This window comes from Camelus ferus, chromosome 23 (genome assembly GCF_009834535.1).
Source record: "Camelus ferus isolate YT-003-E chromosome 23, BCGSAC_Cfer_1.0, whole genome shotgun sequence".
NCBI classification, from domain to species: Eukaryota; Metazoa; Chordata; class Mammalia; order Artiodactyla; family Camelidae; genus Camelus; species Camelus ferus.
This window is the reverse complement of record NC_045718.1, coordinates 3,411,689-3,430,590: the sequence shown is the minus strand read 5'-3', so window position 1 is coordinate 3,430,590 and position 18,902 is coordinate 3,411,689. Positions and strand designations below refer to the sequence as shown.

Below are 18,902 nucleotides of genomic sequence, written 5' to 3'. Positions count from 1 at the left end.
GTGCTTATCACCTCAACACAATTACCATTTTATTACTGTCCCCAGCATCAGTAAGTATGAATCCACATCACACCTGTTTACTACCCATCTCCTCCGTGACCAGCATCCTGACAAATGCTGGGACTAGAATAGCAAACCAGGCACACAGAATCCCTGCCCTCATGTGGGTCACAGTCTAACAGGGAAACTCTGAGGTCAATTTACTTAAATAGTGATAGTGGAGAGTTATAAGACATTCTAAGTATTAATGAAGAATAGACTGAAACTTTATGCTATACACCAGAAATTGATACAATGTTGTAAACTGACTTAATAAAAGTAGCATGTAAAAAAAAAAAAGACAGACAAATCAGTGAGATCTTTTGCCTACAACATGGAGAACATAGAAAAAATATGCAATAAACAATTATTAGACCCTTGATAATATGAAATGTGGTGCATTCTTTACGATTCTACCCAAACTCATCATATTTGAATGAAAGTATCAGCCTTGAAATAAAATTTACAAAAATAAAGGATAAGAATTTCATATTTTACAGTTTTAGTTAACATTTTATATATTTAGTTAGAGTATATATTATTCTAATTAGTTTAAAACATTACTAAATGTTATGCTGCACAATCAGGTATAAGTTTGGTGTAGTCAGGTATCTATGTTGATTTTTCCAAAGCGGGCCTCAAGTGGGAGGAATAAATATATTTCCAGATTCTAATGCCAAGGCTTCTAAAAGGGGATATGGCTCATGAGAATTTGGAAGCTCTCATAAGTGTAGTTCTAATTATGCAATTGTAATTTACACAGTACACGTCACACACTTAGCAGACAGTAATGCTTTGTGTTCCTTCTCATTGAAGGCTAATGGTATTACAAAGGAAGAGTTAAGGTCCTACAGAATAAAGGGTTCTTAACCACCTCAGACCTAAAAGTAGCTCTTTTCTGAAGTTTTAAAATCCTGCCTAAAATTGCAGCCTGCAAAGAACACCTTTGCCAGAAGGAACGCAGATGTAAAGGGCTCTGGGTAGAGAAACAGAGCTGGAGTGTCACACCACCATTTTTGTGGATGTATGAAGCAAGGGACAGGGAAACAAGCAGCACGTTTGAAGGAAGCAAAGCCTTAGGTGTGAATCAAGTGATCATGATCCAGTACTTAGAGGCTCAACTTGGCAGTCTAAAGCAATTCAGAGGAAGCCCCATTCTTTACAATAGCAAAATCACGGAAATTTAAATGTCCATCAATAACAGGCAATAAGCTGTGGTTTCATTCAGTGGGATTCAATACTGTCTTTCGAAAGAATGAAGTTTAGCTACACTTAACTGCCATGGAAAGACGTTTCCACCATGTTGCTTGGTGAGAAAAGGACAAATGGGTGTGAGCTCACTCTTGTTTAACAAATGTATATTGTACACATATATCTTTATCTGATTATCCTTTAACATTTTTGCTTGTTTCAAACTAACACAGTCCTTAATCTTAATTTTTTTCTTTCTGGTTTTAAAGTTTATTGCATTTTATTCCATCCTCCCTACATCATTCTTTTTTATTGTGGTGCAAAACATGCAACATAAAATTGCCCATCTTAAGCATTTTAAACATACAGCACAGTAGTGTTGACTAGAGGCACTTTGTTAGGTAAGATCCCCAGAACTTTCTCATCTTGCAAAACTGAAATGTTATATCCACCGAACACCAGCCCCCATTCCCTGGAAACCACATTCTACTTTCCGTCTCTATGTGTTTGACTGCTTTAGATGCCTCATATAAATGGGATCACGCAGTATTTGTCTTGCTGAGACTGGTTTATTTCACTTAGCATAATATTCTCAAGGTTCATCCATGTTGTAGCATATGGCAATTTCCTCATTTTTTTAAGGTGGAATGATATTCCATCATAAACACATGTGGCATTTTCTATTATCCATTCATTTGTCCATGGGCATTTGGGTTGTTTCCATCTCTTGGCTATCGTGGCTAGCTCTGCAGTGAACATGGCTGCACAAACATCTCTTCAAAATCCTGTTGTCAATTCTTTTGGATAAATACCCAGAAATGGGACTGTTGGATCATACAGTAATTCTGTTTTCAATATTTTGAAATTTTTTTCAAGCTGTTTCCCATAATGGCTGCACCATTTTGTATTTCCACCAACAGTACGCAAGGTTCTGATTTCTCTATGTCCTCACCAGTATGTGTTGTTTTCCGTGATTATGTTCTCTTTTGATATTGGTAATCAATGCGTTTTTAATCGAGCACCGATTATGAGTCAGGAACTCTTCTTAGAGCTGCTGGCACACAGCTGAACAAGAGGTGATGGAACAGGAAAAAGTTCTCTGAGCACATGAAGCACGTCCCCAAGCAAAAAGCAAGCTCCCTTGCACGAGCTGCGGACAGGTGCAGGATGGGGAGCAGAGAAGAAAAGGGAACTCGGAGAATAAGAGGCCTTTCTTCTAGCCCCTGGGTAAGGATTATCACCAGGCTTGAATGAGTAGGAGCTGACTGTTTACATCAGAACCAGTTATAAAGCAGAGGGCCTGTTTCCTAGGCCACCTTGGCTAACTAAAGGTTACCAATTACTTGATAGGTAACAACTGGACATTTACATAAGAACCTTCTCTGCCTTTGACGTTCTGTCACATTTGGCATGCCTTTGGAAGTATTTCTTATCACAGAAAGGGGGCTTACTGTTTCTCAACTTTTTTTTTTTTCATGTTTATTAAGTCCTAGTGAAATACTCCATTTAGGTATATAACTGACTAACAGAGTCAAGATTTGGGAGCCTAGAGTGTGTGAAACCAGGCAATCAGTACCTGTTACAGAACATGACAGCCTAAGTGTGTGTGTCTCTCTGCATCGTCCACATCTTAATGACAAGCAGAGGGAAGACACCCCCACATCCTCAGTCGTTTCCTCTCCACACACTTGGTGCCTTGTGCACACGCCTACCGTGTGATTATTTGTTCACATGGGTATCTCACTCAAGGAACTCTCTGATCCTCTTAAGATCAAGGATTGGGTAAATTCATCTTGGAATCATCAGAATGATGGCTCCTAGTAGGTCATCAAAATAGGTATTTTGAGTGGACAGATTTAACTTTTTAGGGCACAAGGAGGCTCTTGAAGGTATCTGGGTGAGAAATATCGGTTGCCTTTGTCAGAAGAGTACAGCTGTGGTTGGGGGAGGGGGGTCATGTGGAAAGAGTAATCAAGGGTGAAGAAGAGCTGAACTCAAGAGTACCTCCCAGGTTTCTGGCGGGTGTAACTCGGTGGTGCCAATCATGGGGCGAGGAAAACAGCAGAGAGGACGTGTAGAGGGGACATGCTGAGTTTGAAACATAACATAAATCCATGTGGAAGTCTCCTGAAGGGGTCCTAACGAGAGAGGTCTCCCCGGAGGTGGGATTTAATACTCATCAGCATTTTGATGATAACCAAGTCAGCGGGATACTCTGCCTACTCACTCAGGTGTTTTGGTGGAGCACTAGAATCTACTTCTTTAATCAGTGCCCCCGAGATGTTCCTAATAATCAGATATGTTTGAGAAACACGATTGAAAACCATTTGAAAGGGTTTCTTTACATAAGGCAGAAACCTGTTTTATTTTCCAATTGTATTACTCTTCTGCAGCATGTTCAGAAATTAAAAAGCAGCCACCATTCAGCTTAGTCTGTAATATGGGCCTATTTGGGTGACATTGGAGAAAATTAAGAAATCTTAATTTGATGCAAAATCCAAACTCCTAAAAGAAAAACCTAGTCCCAGGCTCCACACAGGTACACAGATATATTTCAGGAACAAATACACTTCAGAAAAATATATTTTAGGATCTGGCCTGTAACTACTTCTACTCTCTGTTGGGATCATTGGAGAGCCAGGGCTCTATAGTAGATATGCCACTGATCAAATGAAATTTTCACAAGAAACAACTAAATGAACTATTAATTAGGTACCAACAGCAAGCATTAGCCTCCGTGAAGGAAAAGAGAAATAAGTGATTTCTGGTCCTTATCATGTGGTTGGCATGTTCGACATGTACCCGAATAAATCTGAGCCTAGGGTGAATGAAGTACCTGGCATGATGAAGGCACAGAAAGAGGATTTAGGGTCAACAGAACAGGGAAAGCTTGACTGCTACTCAGAGAAGAGTGAAACGATTTCATAAAATAAGAGGCTTCCATTTAGCCCTGAGGAATGAGTGAGATTTCTACAGGTGAAGATGGAGAGACAGCAGGAATCATTCACTGCAATTTTATAATACGAGAAAACTGCGGTTCATGAAAGTTAGTAAATTTTCCAAAGTAACAGCTACTATTCATCAGAGACAAGGTTTGACCTTAGGTCTATTTGACTCTACGCCTACGTCTTTCAGCCCTACACTAAACCAGAAGGAGCCCAGGTGGCTAGGAAGGAAAGTGTGTTACAAGGCTAGGTAAATGCAGGCGGAATCACAAGTTGGGAGTGACCTGAGCACCTGACTGAAGAATTTGGACTTTACCCTTTGGGTTTTTAGGGGGAAGCATGGGAACTCTGAAAAACAGATGAAGTGATAAGATGTTCCCCAACAATCATCTCTAGACGATGGACAATAGAAAGCAAAAAATGGAGAATTTGGGAAAAGTGGAGAGAGAAGTAGTGCAGAGAAGAAAAATTTTTAATGAAAACTATGACTTTAAAAATGTCTAACCACTTCCCCGCAACAAAAATTCTGAAAATTCGCATGTGATTAAACAGAAGACTTTAGAATAAATGAATGTATTAATACCAATCTTCTAAATCTCCCAAACTCTTACTGTTCAATGAATATATTTTAAAATTGCTTTCAAATGTACAAAACATAATACACAAAGATTCTCTGAAAAGTCCAGAGTCAAAAGTATTTCTCTAGCAGCCCAGGATCTCGGGTGCCACCGAAGTTACAACTACCGACGGGATGAAGTGGGGTGCTCCACCACGCAAATCATCTAACACCGTTAACATCAATCCAGCTGGATTAAATCAGTAACATTTTCATTGCCACCTATGGACTAGATTTCTTTGTGGAACACAAAGTATGACAAGATTTTTGACTATTTAGTAAGTATCAAATAGACATCCATTTATTTTTTATTAGGAAATTTGTAATAGTACAGGAATGACTTCAATAGCAGAGATAATCACTCACTCTAATTATTAGAGCTCTCTCCATTACCTCAAATATATCTCGTGCATTTGCCAAAAGTTTAATTAAAATGAGATGACTGGAATAATTAATAACCTAGTAAACATAAGATAAACTAATAAAAATGTAATTTTTTTCTTTCATTCTTTCTGTCTATGCTAAAAAGGCCATTTCAGTGTTCAGTAATGAGTTACTTAAAACAGTTTCAATGATATTAAAAGTCTTCTTGATATCTGTGTTAAAGAGGAACTAAATTTGATGGTATGTAAGCTCTACCAGTATGAAACAATGGTACTATATTGCATGGAACTTAAAGACATTTCCAATAAATGAATAAATCAATTTCTACCCCAAGTAATTACAAATTCTTTATGGTAAGACTTTATTTTAGGAAACTTTAACTGGCTAACTTAATTCTCTAAACTATGCAGAGACATATATATATCATTTAGAAATATACACAGTCCATTTCAAGTTAAACAAGTATAAATGTATATATATTTAATGCATGCATGCATTGTTTAAAAACTGCATGTTGAAATATTTATAAATAATATATTAAGAAATATAGAGTTCCAAGTGGTGTCTTTTAAGATAAACTTATTTAATCAAAAGCCTTTTGAAATACAATATGTGGATGAACTTTCTACCTCCCTACTTCTCTAACAAAAGAATTCAGGACAGTCAAAAACAGAAAGTCATTGGAAATATAATGTCACTCTTACAAGGGCATTCTTTGGGAATCCTGTTTGTTCTCTTCACCTCTCCTGGAACATATTAAACAATAAGATGCAGTACATAAGAACTATCAAAAGGGAGCACTTTTGAGCCACCGAAATTGTGTGTTAGCCTAAAAACCACAATCTCCTAACTGCAGACAATGATACTATCTCAGGTATTTTATGTGCTAAAATGATCATTAAAAATTAAGTACCACATATAAGCTGCCATTTAGAATATTAATTTACCTTTGCTAATCATCTTTTTAACTTGAGGCTAAAAGAGTTCACTTACCATTCGGATAGTCAGGCTCAGTCCAGGAGATGTTAAAGGAGTGAGGTGAATGGGAGTGCACTCTGGGGGCGGGCACGCCTTCCGGGGCCCTCTCCTCTGTCAGGGCCTGGCTGGCCTCACTCACTGTGCACCCGCCCCCCGTGCAAGCCTGAGCAGGGAGGCAAAACACACAAAAAACACGTTTCACTCCAGGTCCCCAAAGTTTACATGAGCACGAAAGAAAGAGAATTCACCATAAGGGTTCCATGTTCTTTGAAATGAAGCTCTCCTCACCCCCCGCCCCCAGTAAATTTGTTTCAGTGCTGAGGTTTGCCATCTAATTAGTTTCCTTTTTAGGGCACGGGACGGCCATCGCCAATAATTAAACAACAACCCAGGATGTAAAAATGTGGGAATTATAAATAGATCCTGAGTCAGAGCCCAGAGATGGGGCATACATTAACTGTGTGAAGCGTCCTGATGAAATTAATCTGGCGCAAAGATTCCTAGAATGAAACACACACGTGCGCGTGCATGAGAAAAGTGCTAAGAGACTGAAGGCTACTTCAGGATAAAACGAGTGATTTCTAGAGAAAAATGTACAGAAAGCAGAACTGCTTTTTATTTACCATAAAGTGAGTAATATGTTTAAAGTATAATACAATGTGAAATGGAATAAAAAACACCACTTCTCATAAATCAACAAAGCACTCGTTGAGTGACTGTTTGATGGCTTAAAGGCTCAAGTCATTTACTCATGCACCAGAGTAAATGGGCCTCACTGCATGATGCACGGCCAACAAACTTAAAATGATCATTGGACCCCTCCGATTCCCTAATGAGCTATCACTAACGCTAGAAATGGCAGCATGAGTGTTAAACACGTTCAGAACCTTTGTGTGCACTTCCATCATCAATGGCAAATAATTCCAAAATAAATGTTTACGTGTGTTAGGAAAAGTTTGTCCCTGCCTGACTTTTTGGATAAGCATTTCTGCAGGAAATTGAGACATACACAAAGTTTTTCCAGCTTCTATCTGCCAGTAAGTATTAGCAATTAAGCTAACACAGAGATTTGAAAACTACACTTAAACTCTTTAAATTACACAGAGATTTGAAAACTACACTTAAACTCTTTAAATTACAACTATCATTTACACAATAAAATGTAAAAATCCTGCAAAAAGCACTAAATTTTACCAAGAGCAGTAAGAAAAGGAAGCAAACATCATTGGAAAATGTAAAAAGCAGGTAGTTATGCAGTCCATTTTGGAGGTAGACGTTACTAATATTAAAAAATTTTAAAAACACCTCTCTATTTCTTTTGGCCTGCACCTGGCTTTTCAGTCTGATATTGAAGGAATGACCTTTTGATACTTAGAGCAATTGGTATTCTTTTTCCTAAAGACAGGAGAAAACTGACTGACTTTAAAGGCTATTTTCTTACATTGAAAGTATACTTACTGCCTGTAAGGTTGTTGCAAATTCTTTGCTGTAAGTATAGGTAACAAGAAATAGTCAGTAGACACGGAGATTAATCGCACATCTTTTATTGTAAGAACACAACAGTAGCCTATGTCTTCAAGATAATTTCTCAGCGTAAGCAAGTTTCAGACGGGTTAAAGCTGCAGCCTGGGCATGCAACTGCATTAAGATTGGGGACCTAATTAACCTCTGTGGGCTTCCTCTAATTCTCAGCTGTGGCGTGTGCATACAGATGTAAGAGACAACCCGTATTCCTCCTGAGAACAGAATCTTCGCAAATAAAGAGAAATCAATGGAGCTTGGGGCCAAACCCTGAGTCGAAGCTCTAGGACATGTTGCTATTAAGCTAAAAAATAACTACCTGAACAGAAAAATTAAACCAAAATATTTCCAACAGGCTAGAAGTCCACAAGAAAACGCAGCAGGAAAAGAGGCCATGTGGGACAGCTGACTTATCAAAGGAAAGTGGGCAAAGGAGCATTCTTTCTAGTCCTCAGAGAGAGATAAATCTGTCCAGCTGAATTTCCTAGAATTTTTTTTTCTTAGGAGGGGAAAAATGTTGCAGTATGTTATTGCGAAACTCGCACCACACTGGGATTTAATTCTCATAGTCTACTTATCATTATTATTTTTCTTATTCATGGCCTAAGAATTTCCCCTGACAGCTCTCCCAAAGAGATACTGTGTGTGCTATGTGACATATAATTGTATACAGTTTTTGAAACAGCATCTGAATTAAAATTCACTTTGTTTTGAGAATTTTATGATGTTTTCTGGGATAAATGCAGACATCCCCTGGTTTGGAAGGACTGTTCGCCGGGCTATGACATTCAAGACCTATAAACTAGTAACTTGATAAAAGCCTCTTTAAGAATCCAAGGAGTTTATTGGAAATTTTTTCTTATAAATGAAACTGAATTTACAAAGAGGCTGCTGAAACAACAGAATTACCTGCAAAATGTTTTATTTTGTTTTTTCCCACAACCTTTGTTGCATGCACTTAGAGGTGCCAAGTGAGCAGGACAGTGTCTTAGTTCCTTCAATAAGGACGTAAATGTTCTTAAAGTTGCTTCTGATTGGTCTAACCTAGCTGATATCACCTAAATGAAACCGAACCAACTTGAATTCTGCCAGCAGCAGAGGCCACTGCATTCAACACAACTGGATGCTGATTAAAATTCTAGTTTGGAAAAAACTAAAAATAGTGGGGCTGATCGAAGATGTCTTTATGAAATGGCAAAGTCTTTGAAAGCCTCTGAGCCATTAAAATAAAGTGTTTCAATCCATCCTCTATAGCTTGCATCAATTACAACCTTTTTTTTTTTTTCCCTGAGAAGTCATAATACTACCCTGAAATGATGAGTAACTTCAGCCCAAAAAGAAGATTCAATTTTGGTATAATCATATGTATAACTAATAAAAGCATATCAATTATTTTTGAAAAAGGACTATTAAGGACATCCTAAACTAGCATTCTCTTTTCCAGATAAGTAGGATCTGTCTGACGATGTTAAGAAGGCAACATATTTTAAAGCATGAAGAACAAGAACAAGGCCACTTTATCTAGAAATGATCTTTTAAAAACTTAAAGTTCATCATTTCCAAGAATCTTTCCAGAAAATACATTTAGCACTAAACATCCATCAAGAGGCAAATGTGTAGCAGGAATATGAATATTACCAAGACATTTACATATCTTGATACCTGTCTGTTGTACTGGCTTCCATATTTAATTGTTCACTTAATGTCTTCACTAGGAATAACTACACTTTGCAATACCATTTGATGAGTGGCATACTGTTCCTTTTAGTAGACAGAGCATGTATTTGGAACCATACAGTCCCCAACTCGGACATTTTACAGCAAATTATTTGATTCGTATCAGAAGTCTCAAATTCTTTATGAAGTTAATATACTTAGTGTTCATTCATTCATTCATTCATTCAAGAATTGTTCATGAGCTTCTGGTTTCCAGCTACTGTGCTTAAGTCTGAAGACAGAACTTTGAAAGTTGCTGTCTTTATCCTTCAGGAGTTTTTAATCCAGTCAACAGGGAAAATTAAACGAAGACACATGATGTAACATACGTGCTCCAGTCTGAAGTAAATCTTAGTCAGTCATGTAGAATCCCTATGCACTTTCCTCTAAGGCCGACCTGCCTGCCTGCCTGCCTGCCTACAGGCTTAGTTGTCTGTATGTTTTGTTTCTAAGACTACAGTGAACATGCTAAGACTATCTCTAAAGGCAATTCCACTGGGCTGGGAACCTGATCTCCATCTATTAATCTAATGACCTTGAAAGCCAGTTACTATGTTGAAACTGTGAAATATACAATAATCCCTCAATTAACCAAGATGAACCTAAAATGTTCTGGTTCATTTACTTTACTGGTTAACAGAGTTAAAGGTAAAAAAAAAAAAACCTTTAGTTGAATACTTCTGAAAATATATCAGTTTATTTTCTGCCCTAATAAACACAGTGAAATCGAAAATAATATGAGCAAATTTATTTCCCTAACAAGAGTTAGAGCAAGGACTTCTACATCTTTATATCTTGAATCACCATTACTCAGTGGCTGACAGATCTCGTCTGGCTCCATAGAATATTGTTTGGGGTCATCTTTTTAGCATCATAGAATTTTAGGGCTCAAAGAGACATTAAAATTATTTAATTCAGAGTCCTAATTTTAGGCTTGAAGAACCGAAGACTCAGTGCAATTAAATAAATTTGTCTTAAGTCACTCAGATGGTGGCAAAATCTGAATTAAAACTCAGGAGAGCACACTCCCAATCTAGTGGTGTTTATTTTTCAAGGTATTACAGGTGTGTAAAACGTAGGAGATTGAGGTAAATATTTCACTGACTACATAAAATATCCTAAAAATCACCTTAAAAGTAGAACTTTGTTTTATATTATTTGTCTCCTTTTAATACAAACCAACAGCACAACAATTTTCATTTAATTTTGATTGCCTCTAAGCCATAGGGACTTTTCTTATTTTGAGATCATCATTGTTTTGAAAATAGTGTGGATTCTGTGTTAGCTTTTTGAAAAGCATGTTAATACACTTCTTCCAACCTGGGTAATAAAACTAAGGAATCATACTGCTGATTCATCAACCCACCTAAGTGCTGAACATCTAGGCACATGCAGCCAGTTTCGAGCAAAATTTTTAACATTGTCTGATTGCCCTTGTTCTGTGGTGTCAGGTCAGACAGTAAGCAACAGTTGAATGTAGTTTATTTTCTCGTGGTATAATATTTAGAGCATTCAAGAGCATGTTAAGTAAAATGAATGCATACACAGTGTCTACATAAATGTAAATTTATTCATAATCAAGAGCAGAATATTTTCTATGGCATTTATCAAAGCAAATATCCTTATATAGGTATTGCTATAAAATGAAGAGTGTGTTTAAAACAAATAGGGACAATCTCATGTTTATATTCAGTTATTTTCAGATGTGCTATTAAACTTAAAAAAGATTGTATTTCATCAAAAAACAAAAGGAACTACTGAGTATAAATTCCACAGTAATATCAAGGTCTTTTAGAAGACCTTTGTGTAAAAGTGCTATTTTGCATTAAAAAATGCTATCACCTGTCTAAACTATGTGGATTCTGGGGTTTTATTAAGTGACTATTCTTTCGAGATAGAAGTGTAACGTAAACCAGAATATAATAATAATAATCAAGAATATCTGGGGGTCATTTAAACCTTCATTTAAAAATCTAAGACCTAAATTTTCATACTGCACACTGTTTTTCAAATGAATACAAGCCCCATGGGGAAATAACCTTATTAATCCAAGAATGTTTTTTAAAAAGCCCTCAACAATTATGACATTCTATAAATAGTAAAAAAGAAATAATTTCCGATAATCCCAAATTAGATTTGGAAAAATCTAGTGATTCAGATTATTATTATTATTATGTTGTTTTGCATAATGTAAAATAAATACGTAGCTATCAGGTCCGCAGAATTATCATTTTGCATGTGAAGTGAGTTTTCAGTGTAAATAGCAATACATGAGATTTTCGTGTCTTTTTTTTTTTTAAGTGAGGGATGGAGAGAAGATAAGGGAAAAAAAAATAAAAGGGAAGCAATGCGGGCAGAGGAAGTGATAAAAGGGCAGTGAACTTACTCCCAGCTTGATGAGATATTTACTACCAGGGAGAAGGTGTTGGAGCACATGATCCTGAAAAAGTTCCGTACTGTTGTAGATGACATCCCAAACTGTAAAATCATGCGTGTGATTTGAAATATATAACACATAGCGCTCCAGAATTCCATTTACTTTTCTTGGCTGTTTCCACCTGGGAATGGAAAAATACAGTATTATTACCATCATACTTTCAAGTCAAATCTGAAATGTGCAGGATTTTCTTTTAATTGAAATAGAGTTGATTTGCAATGTTGTGTTAGCTTCTGGTGTATAGCATAGTGATTCAGTTAACACATATGTATATTCTTTTCCATATTCTTTTTCATTATAGGTTATTACAAGCCATTGAATACAGCTCCCTATGCTATACAGTAGGACCTTCTTGTTTACCTATTTTATATATAATAGTTTGTATGTGTTAATCCCAAACTCCTAATTTATCCCTCCCACCCCCTTTTTGCCCTGGTAACCATAAGTTTGTTTTCTATGTCTGTGAATCCATTTCTGGTTTGTAAATAAGTTTATTTGTGCCATCCTTTTAGATTCCACATATAAGTGATATCATATATTAGTCCTTCTCCGTCTGACTTACTTCACTGAAATATGCAGGATTTTTAAAGGACACATATGAACTTGGATTTATGCCACTATAAGGGAACACGATGAAAGCTCAAAAGTGATTCACGTAAAAAACCCAAGTAGTATTAAATGTTTATTGTGCCTCTTCTCTAGTTACTTATAATTTTAATTTGCTAATAATAAAAAAATGTGCGAGTGAACATTTGATTTTGAATTTAAACCATAGAACAAAAATGTGGAGAAGCAGAATGTCTGAGAACTTATGAGAAATGGGAGGGAGACAGAATTACATAATTTTCAGGACATAATTGTCTTGAAAAATGCAGCAGACTAACAGAGTTAAGATGCAACTACAGAATGCAGAAAAGTTGAGGATTGCAAGGTCTGAAGTCATCCAGTAAGACTTCTTAAATGAGGTGACACACTACCTGGATACACAGGACTGTACACTGGAGAGACGGATTGGACCTGGGTGGCAGGAGGAAAAGTAGAGGGTAGTCCAGATGAGGGTTACAAGATGTTAGTGGAAATGAGCAGGACAAGTTGTGGAGTAGACAGAAATTGGTAAATCGAGAAATAACTACAGTAGCAGGAACTCTTTTAAAGAAATGTGGGTTCAGCTTGGGACATGCTAAAAGCCCCTAAGAGAGTTAAACTTCAAACTATGGGATATAAATGATAATTTTTTAGCTTGAATGAATCATAATTTATTCAGTTCAAACTTTTCTTCTACAGATGAGAAAACTGACACCAAGCACAAGTAAATGCAAACAAGTATCAAGCAGTGGGAAGAGAAGTCTACTACGTTTTAATTCAGTGCTGCAATAAACCTGGCACCTCATGTATTAAGAAATGGGTAACAAACACCAACATCAAAGATAATCTGAACGTGCCAATGGGTAAAAGCTTTCTGACTTCAACTGCACTGGAACGAGACAATCCTATCTTATAGTCAAAAAGAAAATATATATTGACACTAACTCCAAATCATTATAAATAATGCCTAACATATAAAAAGCCCAAGGCTGTCATGTAAGTGGTCAGTTTTTCCCTTTCTGAAGTTTGCACGGAATTTGCGCGTGCGTGTGTGTGGCTCAACCTGATTGCATAAAGACAAAATGGAAATTAAGTTGGCAAGTGATAATCAAAGGTTCCCAGAACCACTGAACTAATCACTTCTATGCATTTAATCACAATAAAATTAATTTTTTTGTCACAAACCCTTCCCTTGATTGAACTCACTGAGATTCTTGCATGAACTAGCATGTGACAGCGGCAATGTTTTTACTTACTGTACGTATATAGTTCTAGAATCCAGGACGGTCAGCATTGGGGAATCCACGTGTTCCGGTGGCAGCTGTGCCGTGTACAGAATGACTAGGGAACTGTTGGTACATCCCACGGGTGTGCAAGCACTGAGTACAAACTGGTGGGGCGTAAATGCCACTAAATCTAGGGGGTGGGAGAAATAAGACTTTATTTTCCATCATACTTTTCATTCAGGAGATCTCACTTATCCTCTACTTTCCCACTCAGAACTCTTACAGTGAAGCTTAAAATAAGAATCAATAGCCATAAAAATCAATAGTAATAAAATAAAGGCTGTTTTATCCTTTAAATATACGATAGTTATTTTTAAATAGACAAGTGTCAGTCAAACTCTTGGTTTAACTTTTTCTTTTAACAATTTGATTGTTTCCTTGATGGTCTGTGACTAGGTAAATCGTTTTCTGAGTTTAGAGTTTGTTCAAGGGCTGTGTTAAAAAATAAATAAGACATTTAAATTATTTTTAAAACATATTCGAAGACAACAGGACTTGCTTTTGAAATGCAAATACATAGCTTATATAATAACTTTGCTCCTGTAATTCCTTTTGCTGAATTCCTTTTTTCTCTTGTCCACCTGACCGACTATGTATTATTTGACCTTCAAGTTGTCCAGGCTCAGTGCAAATGCCAATTTCTCTTAAGATTTCGCTAATACATCTGCCGTGCCCCCAGCACGAGGTGGACATTTATTCTCTCCTTTGTCTCGCGGGCTTTTGCACCTACTCTTAGCATAGCCCTTACAACATGGTGCCATCATGACCTGTTTACATGACTATCTGATCCATCAGACTGAACACTGCAAAAGAGGTAAGGATGCTATGCTCATTTTGCATCTTCAATATCTCGCACGATGCTTGGCACATTGTAAGTTTGATATAGGGTCAACCAAATGAAGAGAGAATTAATGAACGAGATGATCTAGATATAGCAAAGCTAGGTGTGGAAGATGATCAAGATAGTGGGGTGGTACCCTAGCCAGAAGTAATTTCTCCCTCCCCTGAACTTCCCTAGTACTTTATACTTGTCTGCATCTCTCATAGATACCACATTCCCTTGCATTAGAATAAAGTAATCTGTAATTCAATTCCAAATTATACTAATTCAATTCCGAAATACCCCGATTACTTCATTTGTAAAGGTACTCGATAATTATGTTGTTGAATAAATCTAAGCAAAGTTCAGTCGATTTTACGAAGATTTCAACAAGTCACACTTTTATACAACCAGAAATAATCATTATTTGGGGGAATATTTTTGAAATAAGGTAGTCACATGTAAGCAACACATCTTAAAGATCATTAACCTTGAACCATTACAATTTCATGTTTAAAAGATGAATGAAATGCATCCTAATTCAGGGAAATAGATTTTGGATTGCATTGCATTGCTAGCGAAAGTAAACTGGAATAAGAACACTCTGATTTTCATGCAAAGTATAATCAATTGGCTAAACATGTAGGTCATCAGAGAAGAAAGGCAAAAAAAAAATTTTTTTACACTAAATATAGTTACTGTAGAACAAAAAATGGTGCTCAAGAAGAGACTGGCAGTGCTTTTGATTAAGGCTTGTTTGCTTCACAACTTCATCCTACAGGTAATCAACGGTACCAGGCTGAGTGGGTCACCCCCACGTGGTGGGAGCAGAAGGCAAGTTGCAAGGATACTTTGAAGTTGGTGCTGGAACAGCATGACCTTGCCAGCGACTTCTAAGAGATGGTAGGACCAGCTATCCTATGTTTGCACAAGTCAGACAGGACTGGGGTACTTTCATTTGAAAATTCATTCTATGAAACTTATGATGTTAAAAAAATGCTACTAGATGGTGCTAAAAAAAAAAAAATGAGAACAGTGGCCTCATATGCTACCAATAGAGTAAACTATTATTTACTGTGTGAAAACTTCATGTAAAAAAAAAAAAAAATCAGGTCCTACTAGTGGTCCCAATCTTGACCAAAACTAGAATGCATTAATATGCTAACATGTTATATCTGCCATTTCCCTGTTTCTGGCATCTTCTTCAGGTTCTCAGGAACTTGGTGACCTTGGCCTCTCATCTCTCCCATAGGTCTGAATTCCTTACATTCCTGAGAAAGGGAAGCTGGGGATTTGACTCTAAATCCAGTTTCAGGAGCAAAACCAAGGAGGGCACGGAACCTAGAGGGAAGGGGGAATTCCTGATGGGTAAGTCAGTGCAATTAGGGAACAGCTGTAGTATTTGAACTTGAGAATAAGCTATCTTTTCTGAAAGAACATGCCCCAGCCAGAAACTGTATTCAAGGGAGTGACACCAAGTGACCTTGGAATATTTTGCATGAGAATCTCTCCTACCTATACCTGTGTCTTAGTCAGCTGCAAAGCAGACTGGGTGCTACAGTGTTCTTTGGCCTGTGAACTCTTTGTGCTGGAACAGTCTTCTTGCTTTCTTACATTCTAGCTTGTTGAGAGCAGGGACTTGGCCATCTAGTTTGTGGCTGGTGAAGAAGTCATAGCATTCCAAGGTGGCTTGATACTTACTTGTGTGTGTTTGCTGGGACAGACTTGCGTATCTGGGAGTCCTGAGTTCTCTCCAGCTGGTGGGGTCAGAATACACCCTCATAGGATCACCACATCACAGTATCTCCTTATCACAGAATGCCCCACTCTCTTTCACACTACAGCCTCCATGCTTTGAAGCTGACCTTGATCACCTAACTCCTAAATTCACCCGGAATATCTGCCTTAAATGAGAATAGCCTCCCATAGCAATTAGTTCCAGGGTTACTGTCTGTGCCTGGATTCTGCTGTGACAAAATATCCTCCTCCACAGACTGGGAAGCGTCCATTACATGATGGTCAAGACTTGGTAAGACCAGGATGAGGAAGTGAGTGTGCTTAGAAACGTTGTATCGCTAGAGAGGGCCAGGATGACTGGTGAGCCCAGGCTGAAACAGAAAACATCAAACCTGGGAGGAAAACAAGATTATGGTGTCCTGGAAGTTAAGCGAGGCAAACATTTTAAGGGTGACAGTTCAAATAAGAGGAGGACTAAAAACTGACTACTGAGTTTAGCAACATGGCAGCCACTGGTGTCTGTGCAGTAGCAGTTTCAGTAAAGTTACGGGCGTCAAAGCCTGACTCGAGTGGGTTTAATGAGGGAATGAGAGAAGAAGAGTTACACATAGTGAATATAACCACCTTTTTTCAAGAAGTTTTGTTGTAAAGGAAAGTAGAAAAGTGAAACAACAGATGGGAGGCAAGTAGAGTCCAGAGAAGAATTTTTAAAATAATTAAATGAGATAAAAAAAATTATATCCTGATGGGAGTGATCCAACAGAGAAGACAGAACTGGTAACGGATCAAAGAGGAGAGAATCGCTGGAACTTTGTCCTTGAATACGTGAAAGGCTGGAACCAAGTATGAAAGTGGAGGGTTTGTGCTTAGAAGGAGCAGGACAGAAATTCTATAGCAACAGAAGGGAAGGCAGACTGCGTGGGCGCAAATCCTGGTAGGTGGGTAGATGGTAGCGGGCATGTAGGGGGAATTATAACTGCTTCGATTTCCTCAGTGAAGGAGGAAGCAAGACCGTTAGTCCAGAGTGATCTTTTGCTTCCCCAGAGTAACACCCTACAGTGGCCACATGATGCTCTTAGCATGAAATCTACCAGTGGTCAGTGAGATCCTACTTGACTTGACACATGCCTCCCACACACTGGACATTTCTGTTCCTCCAACATTACAAGCTCACACCTCCACACCTTCACTGGTGCTGCTTCTAACTAAAACCTATTTTCTTCTTCTTTGTACTTGGCTGAATTTGTGTCGTCCTACAGGCTCATCCTCCTCTGAGTGGTCTTTCTTGATAATCTCACAGCGTGGCCACCACCATCCATCCCCAGGTACTCTCTGTCATGTCACCTTGTTTAGTTACTTACCGTAATTACCAGAACATGTCAGAAACTGCCTTGTTATTTATTTCTTGTCTTTGTGTCCCTCCCAGGAGGATATAAACTCTTTGAGAACAGAAAGACATTTTCCGTCATGTTCACCAGAGTATCTCCAGGATTGGTGTGATGTTTAATTAACAATAGTTTTACTTGAATAAATGAATGGGCAAGATCAGAGGGAGACTTCTATGTCCCTTCCCCAGATTGCCAAAATTTTCTCAGAAATAGAGAAACGTCTAAAAATCTCCAAGGATCTACTGAATACAGATTGCCAGATCAATGGAGGATCTGTAACTGAGATAAAGGTGATTTGCTAGTAAAAAAACAAGAAAAGGCTAAGTTGTTCTTGTCTGAATGCCAAAATCTAATTCTCAAACATGAATACTTCATAAAAAAAATAAGACATACACCAAAACACTAACATTGGTTTCTTAGAATGAAGGCATGTGGATGATTCAGATTTTATTTATATTTTGGTTACATATAGTTTTCAAATTCTATGATTTACATGTATATACTGGATGGCGAAAAGACAGCCATGGTTTACCAGTATCAATTCATCATTTAATAAAATGTATGTCCAAGACCCAGTTGACACATGCCCTGTTACACTTCCTGGGTCATACATCTCCTGTCCTCAATGACTTCAGCATTGGCTCAGTTTTCTTTTCAATCATAATCCCTTTTTTGGCACCTCCAGCATCCTCAGGGATGACTCATCTCTGAATCTGGCTTCACTTTAACTTCCTCAAATGTAATGCCCTTCACTTCTGCTTCATTTATTCCACATTCAGCACAGTTATACACACTACCGGATCATCTTTGGAACTATTTCCACGATTCTTAATCTAAAAGCTTCCCTCTCTGACCACAAACGGGTAAATTCACACCACTTCTGCTGGTCACAACACAATCAGCCCTTTGCCACCGCACAATGTCCAGCCTCTCAGCACCTTCTTTCTAGAGTATTCACATATTTGTGTCTTCCTTGCTGTGCTCTTTGATCGCCTGTCCCAAAGCCATACTCTGTGGGTCCCTAGAGTTTCCCACCTCCCCGTTTCGTCCTGTATCTGCCCTCCCAATTCCTAGCTCTGGATAAATCTCATCATCTTATTTCTCTGATACTTCTCATATTTCCAACATGCAACTGACAGCACTGCTGAACATACTGAAAGAATCGACCATGGTTTTAGGTTTTCTAATTCAAATTGGACCTGTCGCACTCCTCAGCAACAACTCTCTTGTTATCTTGTTTCTCCCTTCACTGTACTGAT

The 18,902-nt window shown here is 37.8% G+C and overlaps 1 protein-coding gene across 1 annotated transcript in view; it reads right to left on the bottom strand.

Annotated features, from left to right (window-relative positions):
- The window catches only part of USH2A (usherin), a 640,561-nt gene that overhangs the window by 299,310 nt on the left and 322,349 nt on the right, over positions 1 to 18,902 (bottom strand). The window contains exons 32-34 of the mRNA XM_032466772.1: positions 13,669 to 13,828; positions 11,777 to 11,948; positions 6,169 to 6,316 (exon numbers count right to left, since the gene is read on the bottom strand). Of these exons, the coding sequence (XP_032322663.1) occupies positions 6,169 to 6,316; positions 11,777 to 11,948; positions 13,669 to 13,828 (480 nt within the window). The remainder of the gene's footprint in view (positions 1 to 6,168; positions 6,317 to 11,776; positions 11,949 to 13,668; positions 13,829 to 18,902) is intronic.